The sequence below is a fragment of the Archocentrus centrarchus genome, chromosome 12 (assembly GCF_007364275.1).
Source record: "Archocentrus centrarchus isolate MPI-CPG fArcCen1 chromosome 12, fArcCen1, whole genome shotgun sequence".
Lineage (NCBI taxonomy): Eukaryota > Metazoa > Chordata > Actinopteri > Cichliformes > Cichlidae > Archocentrus > Archocentrus centrarchus.
This window is the reverse complement of record NC_044357.1, coordinates 3,011,669-3,035,356: the sequence shown is the minus strand read 5'-3', so window position 1 is coordinate 3,035,356 and position 23,688 is coordinate 3,011,669. Positions and strand designations below refer to the sequence as shown.

At 40.8% G+C, this 23,688-nt stretch overlaps 1 protein-coding gene across 3 annotated transcripts in view; it reads right to left on the bottom strand.

Annotated features, from left to right (window-relative positions):
• The window catches only part of pde8b (phosphodiesterase 8B), a 43,103-nt gene continuing 19,415 nt past the window's right edge, over window positions 1-23,688 (bottom strand). For 2 of the 3 annotated variants that reach the window (XM_030742298.1, XM_030742300.1), the window contains exons 3-22: window positions 22,865-23,055; window positions 21,368-21,427; window positions 21,014-21,071; window positions 20,633-20,721; window positions 20,425-20,503; window positions 20,211-20,351; window positions 20,035-20,123; window positions 19,895-19,949; window positions 17,151-17,202; window positions 16,512-16,589; window positions 15,922-15,998; window positions 13,821-13,985; window positions 12,663-12,708; window positions 11,861-11,990; window positions 10,806-11,004; window positions 9,417-9,634; window positions 9,122-9,266; window positions 8,732-8,899; window positions 8,443-8,572; window positions 1-3,763 (exon numbers count right to left, since the gene is read on the bottom strand). In XM_030742298.1, coding sequence (XP_030598158.1) covers window positions 3,654-3,763; window positions 8,443-8,572; window positions 8,732-8,899; window positions 9,122-9,266; window positions 9,417-9,634; window positions 10,806-11,004; window positions 11,861-11,990; window positions 12,663-12,708; window positions 13,821-13,985; window positions 15,922-15,998; window positions 16,512-16,589; window positions 17,151-17,202; window positions 19,895-19,949; window positions 20,035-20,123; window positions 20,211-20,351; window positions 20,425-20,503; window positions 20,633-20,721; window positions 21,014-21,071; window positions 21,368-21,427; window positions 22,865-23,055 — 2,280 coding nt within the window. In that variant the 3' untranslated portion in view covers window positions 1-3,653. The remainder of the gene's footprint in view (window positions 3,764-8,442; window positions 8,573-8,731; window positions 8,900-9,121; window positions 9,267-9,416; window positions 9,635-10,805; window positions 11,005-11,860; window positions 11,991-12,662; window positions 12,709-13,820; window positions 13,986-15,921; window positions 15,999-16,511; window positions 16,590-17,150; window positions 17,203-19,894; window positions 19,950-20,034; window positions 20,124-20,210; window positions 20,352-20,424; window positions 20,504-20,632; window positions 20,722-21,013; window positions 21,072-21,367; window positions 21,428-22,864; window positions 23,056-23,688) is intronic. The other variant, XM_030742299.1, reaches the window with a different exon arrangement.

The window sequence follows — 23,688 nt, the reverse complement described above, 5'->3', positions numbered from 1 at the left end:
TAGTTTTGAGGGTGCTGGTAGGTGAAGCCTTTTATTTGGGAAAGACAAGAGTGGTTTAGATTTTAACATCCACCTCTTGGGGAAGCTGGCAATATATTTCAGCTTAAACTATTCCTGTAAATGTCTCAGTGCCAATAATGTAACAAGTTTGTATTTAAAGAACATTTTAATCGTCTCTCACAATACAATTTGTGTTTGACAGAAAACATTAAAATAAGACCAGAGATAGCAAAATACATTAAACCTTTCAAACATGACGGCTTTTATGTAAAGCTTTTGTAACTACTATGCTTGAGGCAGTAACATCTTTCAAAACAGAGTTCTTGTGGCCAGTAACGCTCATTTTTTTTTCAAAAATATTTTTTTCACACTTTCTAATTATACTTATGATTATAAATAATACAAAAGGCAGAATTGGCACGTTCTTGCAGTCACGGCCATCAGTTTTATAGATGAAAGCGGGAAAGGAAAATCTCTGTAAGTGATGAAGGCTTTCCATTATATAACAAGCAGTTATACAATCTGCTCCTGGCTCAGTAGATTCAAAGCAAAGCGTTAAGTGACTGGTTGTAATCTAATGTAAATGAGCTCATCATATTCTGCTAGTTACTGCTCGCGGAAAAGGCATGGCATCACATTTAAATCTAAAATACTTAAATTGTCTGTTCTGAATAGAAATCTTCATTATAGACTAGCAAAAATATCTTCTCATAATCAATGATAGCAGCTATGAAACATTTAGAGGTGGAGCTGCTTTTCAAGTCACCCTAAAAAAAAAAAAAAAATTAAGTTTGGAAATCAACAGCAACATATAACATCCAAAAGAAAAAGGTACATAAGCAAAATATGAAAAATGCAAAGCAAAAATAATATTGGCTGAATATTTACATGAACAGCAGATACATTAGGTAGTTTACAGTGTATTGCAACAAAGCGGAGCTACACAGTGAGACAACAAGATTAAGGCGTTGATTAAGACCTTCATCATCACTATAATGACAACATCATTGTGAATACGGCGGACGTGGAGGTGAACAAGTATGGAACGCACATTTGATCCAACCGCACCTGGTTCAGCGTCTGTCTTTAAAAATCTCATAGCTGTACAAAATATAGGAAAACGTGTCGGGGTCATCAACACTGACCAACTCAGAACTGGAGCACAGACCATGATGCATCAGGCCGAATGTTATCGTTTTAAAAACACCTAAAACACGTATGGCTTTTCTGGTTTTTGTGTGGGGTTTTTTTTTTTGTTCAGTTTTTTTTTTTTTTTGGTTAAATACAGGAGGAACCGTTTCAACAAAAATACTTTTGTTTCTGTAAAGATGACCAAAGAATAAGGCACCTGTAAAGAGCTCTCTGTGCCTTTGGTTAATACTGCTAGATGTGCATCTCCTGGATTAACACGCACATGCTTGTACACACAGAGCAGCAGCTGAGCTGGAGAGTCGGGACAAGAACCGGTAAAACGATAATGAAATTACATAAGTTCACCACAGCAGTAGCCTCTCTGTATATCTGGCTATCACTGTTTCAATTTCTAATGAATTTAGAAAATAATTCATGAAACTATATCAAAGATTCTGCGGCTGGCAGTAGTGGATTCCAGTGCTGTTTTAAAGCTTGAAAGAAGAAGTCTACGGCTACTGTTTTAACAAGTCAATGTGTATTCCATCACCAATCATAGTAGGTTAAACTGTAAGACTGAACCAACTTTATCCCAGCCACCTACACCCTTTCACTATGCACTTTCATGTGGAGGCCACGCTAAGTGCTGTTCCAAACCAGCAAACCTCAGGTGGGAATAGAGCCCTCCAACACCAAGTGTGGACCGGTGCTGACTTGCTAGCTATATGGAGGAAACGCACTTATAGATATGAAGGATAGTTTCAGGACTATCTCAGTAATGAAGAAAATGAAAAATGCTTTTGTGGAAATTTTCTACAAGTTTTTAAAAATGCATCTTACTCATCCTAATAAGTGGGAGGCCTGAGTCAAACTGAAACAGAACAGGGCGCATTTTCCCAGTGTGATAAACATTAATACTTTCATCTCACAGCCGTATACATCTCCAAAGATGCTGATTGGAAGCTCCTGTTTTCACCTGAGAAAAATGAGAGCATCCCAGATTTTCCCGCTCTTTTTTTTCTACCCTTCCTCTTCCACAGCGTGTAGGCGCTGGATTGAAACTGGACCTTTGTGTTGTTGTGATCTGATTCATTACTGCTTGACAGATTTAGTGTGCACCACCTCTAGGAGACCACTAGATGGAAGTCAAATAATAGAAGTCCACCTCCACCCAAAAAAAAAAAAAAAAAAGGGCGGCCGACTGTCTCCAACATGAATTTTGGTTGCAGGATTCAAGCATAAGTAAAACTGCTTAATCAAAGAGGAGGAGCAGAGAGAGAGAGATGCTGACTCTCCTGCTTTTACCATCTAAACGTGGTTCCTTCATACCTCTGTCAGGTTAGTGTGGGCTTCATTTTGTCCCCCAACACACAACAACTAAAAGACCCGACACACCTTACTCTGTACAACAGCTAAGTGTAGGCTCGCATAGAAAGCCTGTAACTATAATGTTCAAATGCTCGCAAGTCAGTCTTTCTTTTCTTTCTTTTCTTTTTTTTTTTTGGGTGCAAATGTCTACAGTTAGTGTCACAAAGCTGAGTGTAACATCTGATGACTAAATAGCTCTGATACAGTGCAATTCTGTTCCTCCACTGACATACAGGTTTGATGAAGATCTTCATTATCCTCAGTAGCTCCTTTCACAGTGCACATAAGATGGTGATGCAGAAGAAATGACATTAAGTTATCAGGTGACATTTTACAAGGTATTCTGCAGCTATATGACCTCAATATCCAGCAGTTATCACCAAAATAGCCCTACTTCGATGTCACCTCTGTATTTGGGTCTGAACATTTAGAAAAACCCATTGGCAAGCTGTGAACTGTATCCTAGTACAGGGCTAAGTGCCTCTGAAGGTCCCCTTTTCTTTAGATTCCTTCTGGGCCAGAATGAACAGGGATTGAAAGGAATTTGGTCCCAGACACAAGTCAGAGTCTCTGTGTTGTTTCATAGCTAATACAAAGAATAATTCCCGCTAAGCATCTTTCACTAGCAGGCATGTCTTACTTTCCATATTTCTTTTATAGCAGTATGCAGATACAGAAAAAAAAAAGATTTTCTTTAGTTAAAGACAATCTTTCAAAAGCAAAGTAAACAAAAAAGGGAGCACAAAATGTAAAATGTCACGATTAGCTAAAGTGCAGGTTTCTGTTGTATTACACTGTATGGTACAGATTGTCAGGTGGCCCATGAGGTCCACACTGTACCATGGAGGTGCTATCAAGAAATACTTTAGGGGCCATAAAGTGGCAACAGAGAGGCAACCTCCAGCAACCACCCGTTCTCACCTGTTACTGGTATCACCTACAGCTAGAACCATACAAGAGGCTGTGATTTGAGATGGAAACGGCGTATCAGTGTTCTTCCGATTACAAAATTTTCAGGCCGTATCCAAGAACCCCTGAGAGGTCACGGACTTCTGTCGAATCCCAGCTGAAAAGACTAACTGTTCCACTGCAGGGCGCCGTTCACTGTCCTACCCTGCATGGAGTGATGGATGTCAGGAGGAGAAGAGGATGAGTCATGAAGGAGGGGGAGGACGTAGACTCTTACAGTTCATCTCGTCCAAGGTCTTCCAGTACTTGTAGTTTTCTGACAGGTGTTCCATTAGGCCAGGAAGACTGGCAAAGGCTGCAAGGAGAAACATTTACATGCATGTTTAGGCAGATTTCAATCAGTTATTTTTCAAGCATGCACTAAACATTTCATAGATCCTACTGGTGCCCCCAAAATAGGTCTGACCTGTTGAGGTATGGATTCCAAATGACATTGAAAGGTATCCTGTAATATCCAGCACCAAAACGTGGAACACATGGTTTGGACTTGATTTTCCAGTACATCCCACAAATGCTCAATCAAAACTGAGATGCTGAGCTGTAGACCAAATCAGCATCTGAACTCTTTGTAATGTTCCTCAAACCCTTTGTGGTCAAATTTGGGGTGTGGCAGAACACATTATCCTGCCGAAAGAGGCCACTGCTATCAGGGAATGCCTTTAGCATGAAAGGGTATACGTGTTCTGCAATAATATGCAATGTGTGCTGTGTGTGAGTCAACACAAGTGGACCCAAGGCTGCCCAGCTGAATGTTACCCAGAGCATTACAGTCTTTACATGGACATGCCTTTTTATCACGGTGCCGTGGTTTTCCAGGTAAGCAGTGCACCTGGCTGTCTGTGCGATGAATAAGAAACATCTCATCTCTCAGATCAGGCCACCATTGCTCTATGGTCCAGTTCTGATACACACATGGCTACTGATGGCATATTTGGTGGTTGATTGGGATCAGCATGGGCACTGACTATTCTGTGCTTATGCAGCCCCATACACAACAAGCTGTTTGTGCTCTAACACCTTTGTCACACAATCAGCACTGAGACTTTTAGCAGCTTAAGCTACAGTAGCTTTTCTGTGGAACTGGAACACACAGACCAGCCTTCACTCCCCACATGCGTCAGTTAGCCTTGGGTGCCAGTGACCATGTCACTGATTGATGAACCACTGGCAAATTCTGGTCGATAGGGAAAAATGTGTATTTCTTGACCAGTTGGTTGCTGCAGGTTACTGACAGCGACCAGGAGAAATTGGTCTCAAAGAGGCCGGTGCACCAAAAACCTCCTTGTGATTGTTTTGGTTGATAGCAAATTCCCATAGTTGTCTGTAGTTTGCATGGAAACTTAAAAAAGTGTGCGACAAACAGGAAACAGTGTTTGCCTTCAGCGTAAAAGCTGCAACCAACACATTCTCTGTTTCCGGTTTGCGTCAACATTCTTCACAGTTTAGCTCCTGCTTGGTGAGTAGTTTGCAAGTGTTTGCAAACAAATCAGTTGTCTTCTATACAAACTATTGGTGATTACGGCAACCTGCTAGCAACAACAACAATCGCAAGGAAGTATCAGTGTGCTTTTATTGCGCTCTGTGACCAATTTCACACTGGCAACCACTGGTAACCTCCAGCACCTGGTTGTGGAACACACAGGAACTAGCTATTGCTGGTTATCAGTGGGTCACTGTGTGGCTGAGGCTTTAGCAATCGCTTTCACTGCCAGCAAGCACTTGCAACAGGTTGTGGAAAACTCATTTCTTCTTTGTGACCAGTGATTGCCAGACCGGTCTCTGTGTGACTGGGGTCTGAGACTGCATGCTTACAACACATGAGCTTTTAAAACTTACTGTTCAGGTGACACTGTGGTTTTTATTCACTTCACCTGAGAGTGGTTTTAAATCATTTGAAATATATATGTTACAGTTCAGATAGCAGTTGGCAAAACATGAACGGGACATCTGCAGATTTTAGAAAACAATGTCCTGATGGGTTATATATCTTATGTCTTGTAACGGAAAGGGACAGATCAGATCTATAAAACCTTTAATATAGAAAAAAAAGGCGTCAGGCAGAACTTGTAAGACTGAAAGAATCACAGTTGGATCAAATGGTACACTGCTTCAATGATGGAAAAACTTTGGATGCTGTTTTTTTTTTTTTTTTTCTTATTTAATTTTGAAAACTTTTTCCAGTAAAAACAATTCAGGGATAAACACAAACACCTGCACTTGCCATTTCCTGTTATCAATCCACATAAGCTGTTAACATTTGTAGCAGGGTCTGCGCGGTCAGTTTGTGTACAGTTGCTAATGTTACATTCACTCTACAATGGTGCTCCCACATTAAAGGTCTGCTGGGGCTGAAAGGTCTCTCTGCCTCTCTCGCTCACACACCCACAGCCTCAGGCACCACAGCTCCAGCTTGTGTTGTTTACATCCTTTGTTTACATCCTTGTTTCCGGGCTTGCTGATGACCCACACTGCATCTGTGGAACTAACAATGACCCCTGCCTTGTCCTGACAGTGACCCCGGTGAATTGAAAGAGGCTGCATGTGTGTTTTTGTGTTTATGTGCAAGTGAAGTTCTTCTCAACTGCTTGTCCTTCCCCCGGCCGAGTAACCCCCACTCCACCCCTCCAGCCCCATCGCTGCTACTATTTTCCTAACTTCCACTCCCCTGACGCTCTTGTAATTTCTCCTCATCCCACTGGCATTTGGAATCTTTCCGTGACATCAGAGCTGTGTTGACAGTAAACAAGTTCCCTCTCGGGGAGACTATACTAAGAGGGGAATTCAGTGGGAATGGGGAACTAGTACAAGCACCATACTATCCCTTTCCACTCATCATGACTCCCTCTCTTCATCCATTTCCTGTAATTTTCTATCCTGCAATCTACTAAGAAAAATGTAGAAATCACTGAAGGCAATAACAGAGGGCAGGAGTCCAGATGGCACTGTAGGAGGTTTTGTTTTAGTCGGACTGAAATGCCCAATTGTTCCATTTGTTGCATTTGAGTTGTGGAGCAAACTGGAAACGTGGGAAATGATTCAGAGGTCTTAACCCAGACTGGTTCAGTGCCTGTCCCCGTAGAAAGGTTACACTGAGCAGACACAATATTGCAATAAGTAACATTAATCGCGTTACAATGCTATTTCCTGTGGGGAGAGGACAGGTCCTGGCATTTTCCAACATCTAGCGGGATCACGCACCCCACCACATGCTCAATACAGCTTGAGGAACATGAGAGCTGACCGGAGGGGTGTACTACGAAGCGAGATTAATCAGTTAGAGTCAGAGTCTTCTGTGTCACCAAAGTGGCTCTCTTTTTTTACCTGGCTAAATCACCATGGTAACTCATGCTGAACACATAATCTGGTTGGGAGCAGATTATGTTCAGAGTCAGCTGGAGGAGCCACGTTTTCATTAACTTTTGGATTTGCAGCCTGTTTTCTCTGCTACGCGAATACGTTTCACATGTGCAAGCTGTTAAGCTGTACCTTACCAATGTAACAAACAAATAAGGCCGAGCTGTAAAGCAGCGTATACTGCGCATCTCACTGCCACAGGAATGTGCATGCATTCGTTTGTTGATGCAGAAAATGAATAAATGTTTTCATACTTGATTCTAATCTGCTGCCAAGTCTCTTTCACACTGCTGGAATTGCAGCTACTAGAACACAGAACACACACCAAGAATACCTGTACAATCAATAAAATTAATCTGCTGACAAATCAAAGCAATTCCCCCCACACTCCTTTATCAGGCTGTGAGTAACATTTAATGTCTAAATGGACCCAGTTTGAAGTTTCAGAGCTCTAATGTGCAGCTGTCACAGTAGAAACAAACAGCAGCACAAGATTTACAAGATTAAAGTAAAGTCTGGGGTTCATTTAACATTATACTCCTTTCACTATCCTGTTTCCTAGTGCTGCTGGGTTCTTAATTTTCTTTGGATAATGCTGATAGTCCAGTTTGTGTGATGGGTTACAATAACACATAAACCAGCCCTTTTTGAGTGTCTGAAGACATTAATGGGGAGCTTCTGAACAACTTTAAGCTGAAATTGAAGCAAGGTTTATGGTTGCAATGGAAATTCTATTATAAGAAAACATAGAGTATATGAGGGTGAGTGATAGACTGTATATAAAAGATGGACGTAGCTAGCCAGTTAGCATATGCTGAATAATTGTATTTTTCTGACCAGAAATTGAAAAAAGAAAGTAAAAATTCTCTTTTGTGAGAGTGTCCTGGGCCATAGGCAGTATAACCTACTATGTCTTTCAATGTCATGAGCTCAGTGGTTGGATTGTGGCCCTCTCAACAAGAAAGTTTCTTTTTTTTTTTTGTTTTTTGTTCAAGATGGTGGTCTATAAACATATGTGTGACTGTTATCTTTTAAACAGAGGCTTTTACTAGAACTTTCTTTATTTGTCTTCATTTTGCAATCTGAGCAAACTTCATCTTCTGCCTATGGGAGGGTTGTCAGGAGTTAATTTTCGTGATCGGTCTTTCGTCTTCATTTCGGAGTGTATTTAGACACCAGAGAACAAAACTGCTTGTGCTAACAGAAGCGGGGTTTTAATTTTAAGACATTTATCAAAGAGAAGGAGAAAAAGATTGCATTCAAGTGTAGAGTGTGAAACAATTTTCACTTCAAGTACTCTTGAGAAAAGGCTTGAAACACCGCAAATGACTTCTCATGGAACAACTGGTGCTTCTGTTCTGTGAAAGTAAACATTTAAATGTGTGAAGCAGCAGTAAGACCTGTCTGATATGTCACAATCTTATGACCCTGACCTTTTACGTGCACAGTCAGATTTAATATATGTGTAAATATATTTTATGAACACTACACCCTAATGAAATGGAGGCAACAAAGAAAATGCATGGAAAACCATCCCTGATAGAAAAACACACAGAACACAGAAAAGCATGAGAACAAAATACAGGTGTTCAAAAACACAGCAGAAAGATTTGCTCTTACCATCCCAGGCGTCAAACATATCAGTGATGAAGTAGTCTATGAAGGAAATCTGAGATTTGGGTACACTGCAGGTGTTCCTGTCAAAAACAGGCATCACCACTGGCAGCCCTTGTCTCTTCTCCTCATCCGTCTGCAGGGAAATACACACAGGGAGCTTAGAAGGCAAGAGGCCATCAATCTAATTAAGTATGCAAAGTAATTAAGCAAAGGCATAAATGGCTGCCTAACTTTACAGTTATGATACTGTTCGAAGCGTTTAACTGCATTGCTCTATTGAACTAAGCTGCACCTGCGCAAAGTACTCCTCGGAGATCCGTCCGGCCCACTCGATGCAGAGCTCGAGCGGTCTGCAGGGGTTTGCCACATCTGCGCACTTGATCAGCATCCTCTTTATCAACAGACGGTTCTCTGGAGAGTTTCTGATGTTGGCCTGACCCTCACAGTCGCTGTTCACACTCTGTGGGAAAGACATGGCAGATCTAAGTATCGGGAACACACAGAAAAATATTGCACATAATGTCCCTTAAATTATGTGCAATATATATATATATATATATATATATATGGTTCTCTCGATATGTTTGTTCCTTTAAAAAAAATTTATTACATTCACCATTTTTCCAAAGTTTATGAGCAATCATGTTAAATAAATTATTAAGCACCTATAAAGCAAACTTACACTTACACTCGTGCTGGTTTCGTCTATGGCAGCCATTGGCTTGTTGATACTGTTCACAAATTTGCTGACGTGCTCAAAGTGCCTGGTCATCTCTGTGGCCAGCACCATGTCAATGATGGCCTGCCGCAGTGTTCGGAACTGAGTCCTGTTGTGCGAAGGGTAAAATAAGGTCTGGATCTGCCCACATACTACATAAAATACGCAGCATGCTGAAATTTTAACTGTCAAAGTAACAATTTTAAAACTTAATGTAAATCACAGTAGGAAAAAAAACACCCCCGCTGCTCCTACTGACCTGTCGATGTTCTTGAAGATGTTGCTCTTGCTGTCACGGACAGTGAGCTGGAAGGCGAGGGCTGCATGGTGGCTCTCCAGAACGGCCGTGTCGTTGTAGAGAATGGCCAGTTCACTACCTGCGTTACACAAGAAGGAGTTGGTCCTGCCTGGGTGGTCCACATCGTGGACTGTTGCCGCGATCAGTGCTGCCACCTCATCCAGCTGGTCCAGACTGCTCTGAAGAAAACAGCAGAAACAAAAGGCAACATCAGAACTTGGACTGCTCTGCATGTATGGATGCTGGACAGAGCATGTTGGTCTTAATAAATGTACTGTTAACAAATCAATCTGTATAATGAGACTTGCTTTTTCAGTTACAACTTCAAATAAATAGTATATTTTAATTTAAATGCATGCAGGATTAACTTTTTGCCATCCATTCATCAGTTTTCTGCAGATTATCTGGGTTTGGGAGCATACTCCCTCTCCCTGGCCAGGGCAGTATCAAGGAAAAACGTGCAACAGACCCGCCGGTCCACCGTGTGTGGACGTCACACTTTGCCTGTCCGAGCCGTGAAGTGGACACGCGTGCTTAAGTTGTAGTACCAGCAGGGGGCGATAATTTATTTAAAGCCAGCAAATCGCTAAAGCCTTTGTCTCGATTAGCAGCCATTTCAACGATACTACATTGTGAAAATTAAGAAAAGACGAGACAATAGGTGTGGGGCAGGCCAAATGTAAACACATTTCAGCCATCTAGCTTGTTGACTTCATCACAACAGATTGTTACAGTGGCTGTCCGTGTGCCAATCTCCTGCTGCAATCTCTCATCATTCGTGAATGACACTTAGACTCCTCCACTTGGGGCAACTGCTTGTCCCTGACCTGGAGTATGTGAGGAGAAGGATTTTAAATTCTATTCTAAATTAAACAGGGAGCCAATGAAGAGAAGCCAATATGGGAGAAATCTGCTCTCTCTTTCTAGTCCCTGTCAGTACTCTAGCTGCAGCATTTTGGATCAGCTGAACGCTTTTCAGGGAGCTTTTAGGACAGCCTGATAATAATGAATTGCAATAATCCAGCCTAGAAGTAATCAATGCGTGAATTAGCTTTTCAGCATCCCTCTGAGATGTTTCTAATTTTAGAAATATTGCGCAAATGCTGCTTTTCAGATAAGAAAACGCTTGAACTGTGAAAGTAGAGTTTGAAACACAATTATATACACAATTATTATATTTGCTTGTTACTATCATAACAACATGTTTTTGGTATATTTGTGACCACTTTTTCCTTAATAAACCTACAGATACATCTCTTTAAGTGTGTGTATTATTTAGTATCTCCTACTTTGGTTTTATCATAGTTCATGTACCGGTCCCTCAATTTAAATACGTGCTTTTCTTCCAACCTTGACTCTCTCTTTGCGTAGGAAGTAGGCCGTAGCATGCAGCACGTCGGCGGCGTGTGTGGAGTTGTGGTAGGAGTTAGAGGAGTGGTAGCTGGCCTCAATGAGCTGTAGCCAGGAGCGCAGTGTAGCCTCAGAGCAGTTTAAGAACTCACACACTCCAAAACTTGTGAAAATCTTCAGCCCTAGGTACGTCAGCGGTCTGCAGGGGATCACACAAAGGACTGGATGAATATGCATGGAACATTCTCTTCTAGTTAGTTAAATTAATGAATTTGACTACATTTCTCTTCTTAAGCCATGCTTACATTGTTTGATCCTTGCTAACTAAAACTAAACAAATCACTGTCTGTCAGTTTGAATATGAATACCATGAAAATAAAGCAGGCATTCCACAACCTTTACTGCTGAGCTTATATATTAATGAGAGTTATGAATGTGGCACAGGAATTGACGACATAAGACTGCTTAGTATTGCTTAACCAAATAAGCAGATTGCTCAGAGAATCAGAGACTTGTTGAACAGAGGCTGAGCGTGCATCACCCTCATCCTCTGGACGATCACTTGCGATCGCAAAATGATTGCACAGGTCGCCTGGTGGGAGGCAACCTGTCTCCGAACAATCACGACCTGACTCGAACTGACTGCATGTGTCTGCGATGCTGCTTTGAAGATGGCAACTACCGGTTGCAGACCCTGCCTTTGAAGCAACCATTCAAAAGACAACAAGGTTGCAAGTTCATTGCACACGGTGCAACCAACTACTGTTTTCCTTAGTTGTGACCATAGCACAGGCTAACTGCATCCTATTTTTTTAATGAGTAGAAAAATGGGACTCCCGTTTCTCCACAAGAAACTAACTGTATTTTATTCAAATATTAAAAAAATAAATCATTAACCTACTTCCTGTTTCAAGGGTGCCAAAAAAAGGGGGAATATTTTAACAATAAAACAGATCACTGCTGGAGTGGACTGCCACACAATAAGTATATGTAGGTTTTATGAATCCAAGAAATTTGATGTCAGTTTGGCTCTCTGGATTATATCATCTTTGCACCTTTTGTGTGTAGCTGCCTCCAGCTCCAAAATGTTGAACTCCCAGCACTCCTCATCATTCAGCATCTCAGCGATGTTTGGAGGGACATCATTCAAAGTGACTGGGATGGCCAGCTGGCTCTGACTCATGTCTAGCAGACAGACAGAAGCAAGCGAACAAACACACACACACATGAAAACGTGACCACAAAAAGACCAAACAAACAAAACTCTGTGTAGGGCTTTCTAGATATAAAATGGTATCAGTGTTGGCTCTGTAGCATTTATACCCATGTGCAAACAAACTGGATAACTGGTTTGTAAATCTGTGGTAGAAAGATGGTGTGCAATAAAATTATTTAATGAACTGAAGGTGTTGCAGTTAAGGATGCCGCTTTCAGCTTAATGAAAAATGAGGCGGTTTCTTAGAAAATTGACCCTCGCTTTGGATCAGCTCTCAGTTAAGTGCTCTTGTGACTGTAGTCATTATGATGGAGTTATGTAATAAACTGAGATGGAAAAATGCACACTGTAAAACGCTACAAGAACACTGTGACTATCATATCACACCTGAAAATAGTCCCACATTTTCTTCATTAATATTTAACTTCAATGAAGTAAATCATATTATTGTCAGTGTGCTGCCAATATGTTTATACTGTTAAAAACATACAGACTTCCAATTTGATAAACCCATAATGCTTATTTTCATAGATTTAGTTGTGCGTTATCTAGTTGTGGATATTCACTCATGAGTATCCATTGTATTCCTCTCTGGTTCTTTTTATTAACTTGCATCAGCATTACAATGCATTAAAACTTACTTTTGCAGAAAACATATTCATTCCCAGAGAGTCTGCGCAGCCCATCCTGGAGATGGAAAAAAAAGGGAAGAAAATGATTTTTTGAAAATGATTCAGCTTCTAAAGACAGACAATGAGCCAACTGTCTCAATATCTGACTGTTCCTGGAAGAAAACAAATACTGTGATAGTCCCACGCAATATTTTGACTTTCAGCTCCAAGCACAGTGGTTCCTACTGAAGACATAACAAGTTCTCAAAGCAGCTGGGCACAGTCATTTTTAAACAGCGGTGGATTAATCCAGCACCAAAATAAATCCAATGTGCAGGTCTAAAAAACTGCTATTCTTCAAATGGCCTCATGAGCCTGCTTCATGAGCTTTAATTCAAGGGGTTTTATACACAGTCCCCCATCTCCAGAGGGTCAAAAATAATGTGACAATTGACAGACAACCAGTAACATGTCCAGGTGGTTCAGGTGAGACCCTTTCCCTCGTTTTCTGGAGTTGATTTTCAGTGTTAAACTTGCGTTTGGTATCTTTTCCCCGGGACTCTAAATATGAGCTCAACAGAGATGTTGATCTAAGTGAAGGAGGCCATTACTGGGCAGTAAAACCAAATAAACTTATCAGAGAGGTACTAAAAACTTTCAGAGTGGCCAAACTAACAATGTAATACATTTTTAAAAGAATTATTGCAAAACATTGTCGCTGAAGCAGGTGGCTAATTGATGCATTTTTGGTAGTTTTTGGAAAACATAGTAAATCTATGCTGCAGAGAAATAATGTTTATTAGGCTTTGGATTGATTCATTGATACATTTGGCTTTCACAGGATTTGTAAATAAGGCAAAGCCAATATCAGCACTCTATAATATTGCAGCTGCTGGAACCTAAAGCTTGCATACAGTGACTCACCTCATAGTTTGGCTTATTGAACAAATTCAAATCAAATCAAATAAAGACTGCTGGCAGCACAAAAATACAAATGTGATAGTTAAAGCCAAACATTTCTTGGCTGGATGAAAGTGCCTTTTTATATTTTATATGCATAAGGTGAGAATAGTTTAACATTGTGATTCAAAAGAGCCCATTTCTTATCTCTCCTTATAAAGTGTTTCACACATCTAAGCTTATGAATGAACACTTAAGCACAGGGTACGTATAGTAACTCGTTCTTACACTCATGAGGCCGCCAACCAGGTCGCTCGTGTGTGGGTCATCTTCTTTGGAGGCAAGCTGAGGGGAGTAGAGCTCAGTGGTCCTCAGGATCTCCAACACACGGTCCAGAGCCTCGGCTACTGTTACTGGACTGCTCTCCTGAGCTGCGTTGATGATGTTTATTACCTGGGGACGAGGAAAAAGAGTAGCCAATATAGAACAAAACAAAACAAAAAATGACAGAGACTTCTGTAATACATTTCATAAGGGTGTGTCACTGAGAACTGCATGTACAGTAATACTGTGGAAATCTTCTATGGGCCTTCACAGCCAAATAAAGCTACAGTACTTCTCAAATAGACAAGAATCTCACAGGACCTGCAGCAGGAAGCAAAGTGAGACACTGTGACTTCCTGCCAAAATGATGATCCAGCCTGCAGCTTTCTCAGGGTTAAAATTGTTGCTGCATCGTGGAGATCACGGACAATCCAGAGAACCAAAATCAGCTCTTAAGTCTGAATGCTTTAATTTAAATGCCCTGTTCACAAATTTAAAATAGAGCTAAATATGCACCCAACAGGGAGGTGGTTTTGAATACAGCTCACCTTTAATTGCTGAGTGTTTTATATTGTGATGAACACTTAGCTGCCACACAGCAAGCAAATGCTGAAGGGACTTTTAGAGAGCTGAATTAATGAGCTTTATTCATTATATTTATATTATACTGGGCAGGAGCAGGGCAGGAGCTAGAAACTAAGTACATTTACTGTTTGCATGGGAATTAAAGTGCAGCTGCCAGTAATCAAATGCACTTACTTAATTGGCCATCAGAAAATGTGACCACTGCTATAAAAGCAGATGTTTTGGCAGTTTGCTAGTCTGGCGCATTCAGGGTGTGTTAACACAATGCCACAGGAGAGGATGTGCCAGCAAATTGCCCCCAAGGTTAGACTGTGCCATGCTCAGAGAAACTGCAAAAAATCCCCATCTCATCTCAGACTCAACAGGCCTTAGTCAGCATATTAAAAGTTAAAGTTCATGACAGTACAATTAGAAAAAGACTGAACAAGTATGACTTGTTTGGGAGGGTTTCCAAGAGAAAGCCTCTTTTCTCTTAAAAGAACACAGCAGTCCTTTGAACAGATAAGATCAAAGTGAAGATATCTGGCCATGATGCATCATGTTTGGAGAAAACCAAACACAGCATATCAGCACAAACACCTCATGCCAACTGTGGGGATGATTTGGGCTTATTCTGCAGCCACAGGACCTGGGCACCTTGCAGTCATTGAGCCGACCACGAACTCCTCTGTATACCAAAGTATTCTGGAGTCAAATGGGAGGCTATCAGTCCAACAGCCAAAATAGGGTCACACAGTAAGACAATGATCCCTGCAACAGAACGGCTGAATAAGAAATTAATCAAGTATTGCAGTGTCCTAATCAAAGTCTGGACCTCAGTGTGATTGAAATGCTGTGGTGGGACCTTAAGAGAGAAGTGCATAAATGAATTCCCGCAAACCTCAATGAACTGAAGCAACGCTGTGAAGAAGAGTGGGCCAAAATTCCCTCACAATCATATGATAGACTGTTAAAGTGATCATGTCATGTTACTGCTGCTAAAAGTTCACACACTTCCAGAACCAAAAGCTGACTTTGGATATAAAAATGTGATTATTTCCCCTTTTTTATGCTCTGAAAAATGTTTGATTTGTGTAAAATGTCGTCACAATAAGAGTATGAATTCTGGAGTTATAGTTTTTTTTGTGTTGCAGTGACCTTTGACAGGTTAATTCTTCAGTGTTGAGTCTGAGGGGGCAGCTTTAACTAGAGATTCCATAAATGCATTATTGACATAATGTTTTCAAGAGAATGGAGCAGACAGATGGATGCACATGCTGAGGGGTGGACAGACAATCCATAAACATATTATCTCTGGCACAGAGGCATAAGAACGCACCGCATCTTATTACTTCTTGCCATTTTTATATGACATTCGTGGTACGTTCAAGGTGTATTCTACTGTTTGTTGAAAATCACCCCCACCCCCCCCAAAATCATTGCTTTTTTGATGGATGGGACATTGGATTTGGAAAATGATTGAACGCTAAAAGCAGCATACCTTGGTTATTGGAGCCTCGATAGTCATAGAATGAATCCTGGCCACAGAGGAATATCTGCGATTCTGTAAACTGGGAGCTGCAATTTAGACAAGATTATGATATTGGTTTTGTGATAACTAAATTATATAATGGCTTTTTGATCATCAACCTCTTAACATCATCAGTGCTGGTGGCTCAATAATAATAAGTTGTTAGCTTCCATCAAAACACTCATGAATGAAAGAGCAACAGAAACAGTTTTGAGGGAGAGCAGAGGAGAAGCAGCTCGCAGCTGAGATGCCTTAAAATAGCAGCAGCTGCGTCAAAGTGAGTTGAGGAGGGAGGTATGCATGTCATCAGCCCACCACCTCTCTCTGTAGTATCTCTTTAGTTCGAGTACCTACCATAACATAGTCTGACTCACTCTCTCATCTGCCATCTCCAATCATTCCCTCATTCTTGCCTCATTTCGGTCTTTACCTTATTCACATTGCATCTTTTTAAAATTCCATCTCTTTCTGTTGTTTTCAGCGTTAGAATGGCACAAACTGCAGTTGTAGCATTTCAAACAGAGGCTCAGAAACATATAATGCATTTTAAACAGCCTTACCGTCACTACTGCGGGAGCTCACTGATCTGTCGTCCATTGAATCTTTTCTTCTGTCTCTATGCCGCAGAGAATAACACTCTGAGGGTAGAAGTAATGATTGTTAATACTGCCAAATAATATCATCTTGGAAAGTAACAAACATGGACTTTATTTATTTTGGTAACCCTCTTATATTCAGTGAGAGCATGTAGGACACTGGATGTTAAAAAGTACATTCACTCAAACACAGTTTCAATATACTTGTAACTTGTTTATTCTGTATTATTCGAGATAAGGTTACTCAGCAGTAAATAAGTAATTTATACATAGATATTAATGAATCAATAATTATGAACCAAAATATAATGTATATGTTCTGCATAGTTAATACTTTTAGAATTGTCAGTATTTTTTTTATGTTAAAACATTGAGTACTATTAATCTGCTTATGTAGGATTATGTCATTAAATACTTGTTTCAATACTTGGCAAAATAGTATTCAGTATTCATGTATATATTCAGTACAATGTCATACTATCTGTATTAGTGCAAGGCTGTACATGAGCCTGAAAAACAGACACCCCCCCCCCCCCCCACACACACACACACACACAATAAACAGATATGGGAACAAAGGAAAAAAATATTGCTGTAAGTTACCTGAGTGCGAATGTTCCCCACCATATCTCTCCTCCTTGTTGAACTTGTGGAGCTGGCAGACAGAAAATAGTAGATCATTAAAATCAGATTTAAAAACTTTTTTTTTATCTCAACCATCTGTATCATTGCAAAGATATAGCTGTCTATCAAAATGCTTGATTTGTGCAATTACAGTGCTCAGAACATGCCCGTTTGTATTAGAGTAAGAAATAAAGTTAGTGACATGCAACTAACACCAAAATATAGCTGAACCTGATGGAGTATGACAACATTGGGTTGTGTCTATTGCAGTGTGGTGTCGGCACATAGAAAATTTGGGGTGGGGGAGGTATGCGCTCCACTGAGGGTCCCTCTAGTTTATATACTGATTTAAAATAAATGCTGTGAGAGACAAAGCATAACTGGTGCACACAGCTCCTACATGGAAACCCACTCCCTGAAGCTCGTGGTACGTAGTTTTGGTGCTGATGTTAATGGATTCTGAAGTCTGCAGTTATTGAGTCAGCAGAGCATTTGCAACACTTTCTGCACTATGCGCCTCTCAGCACTCGGCGACCCCGCTAACTTTAAGAGACCTGCTACTTTGTGGCTGAGTACAGCCACAAAGCATGCAGCCATACAGTTTATGTTAATATCTATGATCAAAATGGACAAATAAGTTAGTTTGCTGCATTGAATTGCTGGTTATGACTAAAGTCAACCTTCCATTTACATTTCATAAGGAACATTCATGCAGGTGACAATAAGCACAGTACATCCTGTTAGTCACACTCAGGTTATGTGGATGTCTACAGCCTCTAATCAGGTTAAAGAAGATTTTCCTTACCCAGTGACTCACTGCACCTTTACAACTTGCTGACAATGCAACCTGCATATTTATGTAATCATTCATGCATGTATACAGACACTGTCTATGCTCTGATTCATTTTTATGTATAAAATTAGGAAAATGTAATTTTGTTACAGCGCAATGAAAGCGATCCCTTAAACACTTCAATCATATTTCATTTTTAGAGCCCATTTCACTCTCATAGAATTGGTCATTTGGTCTTTCTTATATGCTCCTTTTGCTTAAAAGTTGCTATTAGGCATCTAGTGTGTCCCATGCTGAGTAAATAGGATTAAGACAGTGTAAACATGTCTAATGACACACAAAGTTTCCAGATTTAGTTGGCTACAACTTTCTTCAATGTGCTTCTTGGGCCGCAAAGCACAAACAGACATCTAAACATCTTTTGAATTATCTTGGCTAAAGTTTGCAACAGTTGAGATTATAATGAGGGGAAAGACAAACAAAACTGACCCTAAACCTGCTGGAAGTCTGCAGTGCTAACAACACAATGAAACAGAAACCATGGGCTACAGCCAAACATCTGGGTGGGAAAAGATGAGGAGGAATGTGGGGTTTTAAGTGCTTAGAGGAAAGGAGGATACAGTATCACATCAGTGGTATCCTGAAATATGGCCTTTGTGGCCTTGGGGTGTCAAATAGACAATCTCAGTGATGATGTACTACATGCCTTGGGCTAGATTTAGTTCTAAAATGCCATCCGATACTAAACTTAATTTCTTTCTTTGCATCCTTTCCCTGCAATAATTTGTGGTAAAAATCAAAAGTGATAGTCATAATCCCATTCAGTTTGACACTGCACAATTCAGATTGTGTGGGATGACTAGTATGGGATCAGTCGCTGCCATGTCTTAGGATTCCCAGCCCCAACAAGCAGGAATGAGTGCCATTTGGCTTTGGCAGGCAGATGTCAGTGGCTGACTCACCTTATATACACACGATGAAAGAGAGCAATGAGCTAAACCTAGTGCCTGCGCAGCTTTGCCCAAGGTATAAATAGCCTTGGCGTCTGGCTGCTCGCCTTCCTTAGGCCTTAGTGGGAGATCCTGGTGCTTAGTTGTAGCTTAGCATAGTATGACGTTATTGGCCGGGAACCCAGCTGAGAGCAGCGACACACCTGCTTCAGAGTGGCTGTGCACGGTGCTCAAAGCGCTGGAACCCTGTGAGCCCACATGTTCTGTTGAAGTGTTGAAGTAAATCTGACACTTTAGCCTACAGTTCATTTGAAGCATTTATACAGACGTAACTGCCAGCAGAGTTTGCAATCAGTGACTAAGTGTAGTTTGGACTCCGTGGTGTATTTCATCACCCGACTTGATTGGGCCAAAATGCACTGCAGCATTAGGGCTGCTGATAGCTTGACATTTGTTTAAGCTCCAAACAGAAGATCAGCCAACCATTAAGGTATAAGGTCTAAGTCTTTTGAAAATAACATTTCGAAGCTTTTTTTTTTTTTTAGATTAAAGTAACTTGTAGGTCTGAAAATGAGCATTTTGGACCCATTTAAAAAAAAGTGGTTTAACCTCTTGACATCCACCACAACTCTGGCAACTCATCTAGGGCTGGGGTTAGGATCAGTCACCAGTGAGCCGGTGGATGTGAAATTACAAGTAGTATAGTGGAGGCAAAGAAAGAGTTCTACATTTAAGTTTTTAAGCAGTTTTTAAGTTTTTACTGTGCTAAGGGTCCTGATGAAATAGCTTCTACACTATTCCTGAGTAAGTACAGTATTATTGAAGAATTTGCCTCAGCATCTTCCACAACAAGTGTCATGAAATTCAGTTTGGGATTTTTTTTGCACAGTCTTAGTGGAAATGATGGGCCCTGCCTTGGGTCTCACTTTGACTGGCAGGAAACTTTTCAGAGTACGCGATCAGATGATGAGTTCACTCACCTGATTATTGTTGTCGATATGAGGTCTCTTGATGGCTACAAAATGTCGAATTTTTCTGTGGGGAACAAAACAAGACTCCATCAGGGATTTCACTCTAGAAGCTGTAAAGTAACAACTTCTGCTCGTTTAACTCGGCTTACCCTCCTTGGCCGGTGACTGGTGTTATCCTCACATGCTGTTGTATACTGTCCCCTGACTTCTTCCTGGCATAGTAAATGCCCTGCCACTCCTTCAGAGACAACAGAGCAGGCAGGCTATAAAACACTGTCAAATCTCACTGATAGGCTGGATGGAGATGGATGGATGTAGGGCTGACCTTTCCTTTTTTGATACAGTTGTTGATGGTATCCAGCAGGTCAGCTCTGTTCTTGTCACTCTTGGGAAGTTCAGTCAGTTCCTTCCCGATCAGTTCCCCTTTGTGGTAGCCCATCATCCGTTCAAATGCTGGGTTCACGTACTGGGAAATAACCGGAAAGCTGTTAGTAAAAGTAGAAATGTTTGAGCTTTGGCTGTGTGTGTAATATGTCTACCTGTATTATGTGGTCTTCACTGGTGATCTCCACAGCCTCTTGACAGTGCTCCAAGGCAGTGAAGATAGAATTACAAGCCCTGTGGATGAATAAAGCCACCACACTAAGGATTAGGAACCTCAGCACCAACAACCTGTACACAGTATATGTCTATGCATCCATACATAATTGCATGATGTGATTTAGGTGTCTTTTCTTCTACTTGTACCTGAGTTTGAACTGGCAGCGCACCTCTCCGTGCTCCATCTGTATGAGTTCATTATAGCATGCTGATACACTGTTATTCTCCACAAACCTCTGGAGGCCAAACGAGGTTGAGTAACATTTGAAGGAGAAAAAGACGGGGGTGGGGGTGGGGTGAAAAAAATTGAATGAATCAGTAGCAAATCACATTGAAACCTCCCACATCATTTTCACACCATTAAAAAACACAGACAATAAGTGCTTCTTTCAAATCTGGCAACATGCTGCCGTGTTTCAGATCTTTAGATGATCAATGAAACGCCTCAAGTGGAAACAAGCGTAACACAATGAGGCCTGCATCTGGCATAAACAAAGTCACAAGCACGGGCAAAGTTGTTGGACGTACTCTGCTAAATCCAGCACAGAGGAGAGGAAGAACAGATGGTTCTTCTTGGTCCGGCGGTCTATACAATGACAGAAAAGAGTTATTACCATCTGCAACCACAATCATTTTTCAAACTCGTACTCGGAGTGGTCCGCTTCTACAGTAAATGGAAAACGGTGCGGTTTAAAAGGCCCTCAAAAGTCTGTCAGCTTTTTTAACATGAATGATGGTGTCTGACATGAACAGCAAAATAAAGCTAGTTTCTAAAATGGGAGAATAATAAAATTTTCTTTGCCACAACCATAAAGTCTTATGTGACTAATTATCTAATTAATTATAACACAGCAAAAATTCAAAAGTTTAACTCAGACTTACTTTTGTGGCACAACAGCTAGAATAACTGTGTTTTCAGAGGGCTTTGTGGCGCGGATCATCCTGGAAATAACACAAATGCAGATAAAAAGTCAGGAGGAGTTCACTTCATCCACACTTTGACCTCAGGAGAAGTGGCTTGGACTCGTGCACAAGACAAACATGTGGGAAGATTTGGGGGTTGATGTCATTGCCTCGAAAGAAGGGCAGAACATTTCTGCGCTTTGCACAGAAACACCAAACCAAACATGTGCCTCAGAGGATCGGCCACAAAGCCGGGCCACTGGCACAACATACGGGAAAGGGCACTGGAGGTGCAGGAGGAGTGAGCACACAGTGTTGGAGAATGAAAGCAGGAACAGAGGGAACAGATGATGGCAGAGATCCTCGTTGGGGATAAGGATGGGAGGTGGAAAAGGAAAGGAAAAAAAATGTTGAGGAAAGGAGTGAACAGGGAGCAGTTGCCAAACTGCGGTGATCTGGAGACAGGAGAGACAAATGGATCTGTTCCTTTGCTTGGGGAAATAATGAAGCCCTTAAAATAAATCACAAGAAACTATATGGGTATGGCTTTTAACTATATCCCAATAACTGAAAGGTCTGCAGAAAAACTAAATCAAACACATAACTAGCAGTCTTGGCTAAAAATGAAGTTGTTCTTTAAACAGATGCCAGAAATCTGAAGAACATCCAGCTTTCATTGGTTATTTGAATTCATTTTTTTTTAGGGTCCTTGTTATATTTGACAACATTGAATCAAATAATATAGGTGGACTTGAAAATATTATTTAAAAGATGAAAATTTACGCAGATTTATGCAAAATACAGGACTACAGGACTTATTCAAGAAATGAATAAATAAATGCTGCTGCAGGCCAGAATAATGAGAAAAATGCACAGGGCAGTGTGACTAGTATGAATTTAACAGCTGGCACAGAACTGGGAGTGAATGGAGTCATTCTGCACTCATGTAACTCTCTTAAACGTTGCCAGCAGTTTTTACTTTCGGGATGTCAAAGATCTACTTCTTCCTTTTGGAGAAATACTGACTTGAGAACTCTGTAAAGGTAACTTAGAGCAACAGACTTCAAGTTGCAGACTTCTGTGCTGCTTTCAGTGAACACCAGATGGCACCAACCAGCTCTTCACTGCTGTGTCCCAAAGCTATTTACAGAGCAGCAGCTTCCAGACTCACTGGCTTTAGGCTGATGTAGCCTGATCTCTATATATTTATGATTATGTACAAAAAGCCATCTAAAAATAACAATATGTGGATTTGCTACACTATTTATTTGCCAGGATTGTAGTAATAATGACATTTAAAGAGTTTTGAAAGGTATCAGTATTCTCTTGTCATTCCAAGCAAGCAGGCAAGTTATTTCCTAACTTTACTTTTAAGCCGGTCACTAGGAGGAAACATTCTCCAAGCATCCACTGAAGTGAAAATAGAGAAAATATATGAAATATAGCTAGTGACTGTGGTCACAAAACTCGCCTCACCGGCAAACAGCTTCAGGCTCAAAGTAGCGCGAGTGACGTCCATCAACGACTATTATCTCATGGTGCTTGTCTAGGAAACATTCTACGGCAGACTCGGGCGTCCGTGCAATGTTGCACCTGAAACCAGCACGGTCACAGGCCCACCAGAAGGCATCACTTTGGCTGTCCTCCTTTGCAAACACCAGCAGGACCTGAGGGGACATGAAGAAATGGACACCAGGGTAAGATGGTGCTTCTGGTGCCGGGATAAATATAGAATAAATGTTATTAGGTCTACACTACATTTACTACTCAGACAGGACACGATCCAGAACAACACAAAGGAGGCCGCTTACATGTATAGACTGAATAGCAACAGTTACAAATGAGGTACCTTTTTCTTTAAATTCATCCTTATCCACTCATCCCTTTTTGCAGATTAAAATAATGTCATGTTTATGTGAGAAGTAACTGGCTGCATGAAAACAAATGAAACAATATTCGGTTGACGTAATGCAAAACTATTATGCTCACATCCACAGTTTTAAATCCAACTCACTGCTTTATCTGACGTGCATATCTTTGGACTTTGAGGGAGAAATGAGGAGAACATGCAGACGACAAACAGAAAAGTACTGAAAAGTATGAAGAAGACAAAAATGGAACCAAAATTCAACAGGTTTCTTTTTTTTTTTTTTTCCCACATTTTCCACAAATTTTGTAAAAGTTTACTTGGTTGCTTTTTGATTCTTGCTGACCACAATACATTTTTCTTCTATGACTCTGAGTATAATTTCAAAAAAGACCACAGAAGAGATCAAAATGCTACAACCTCCACAAGTACA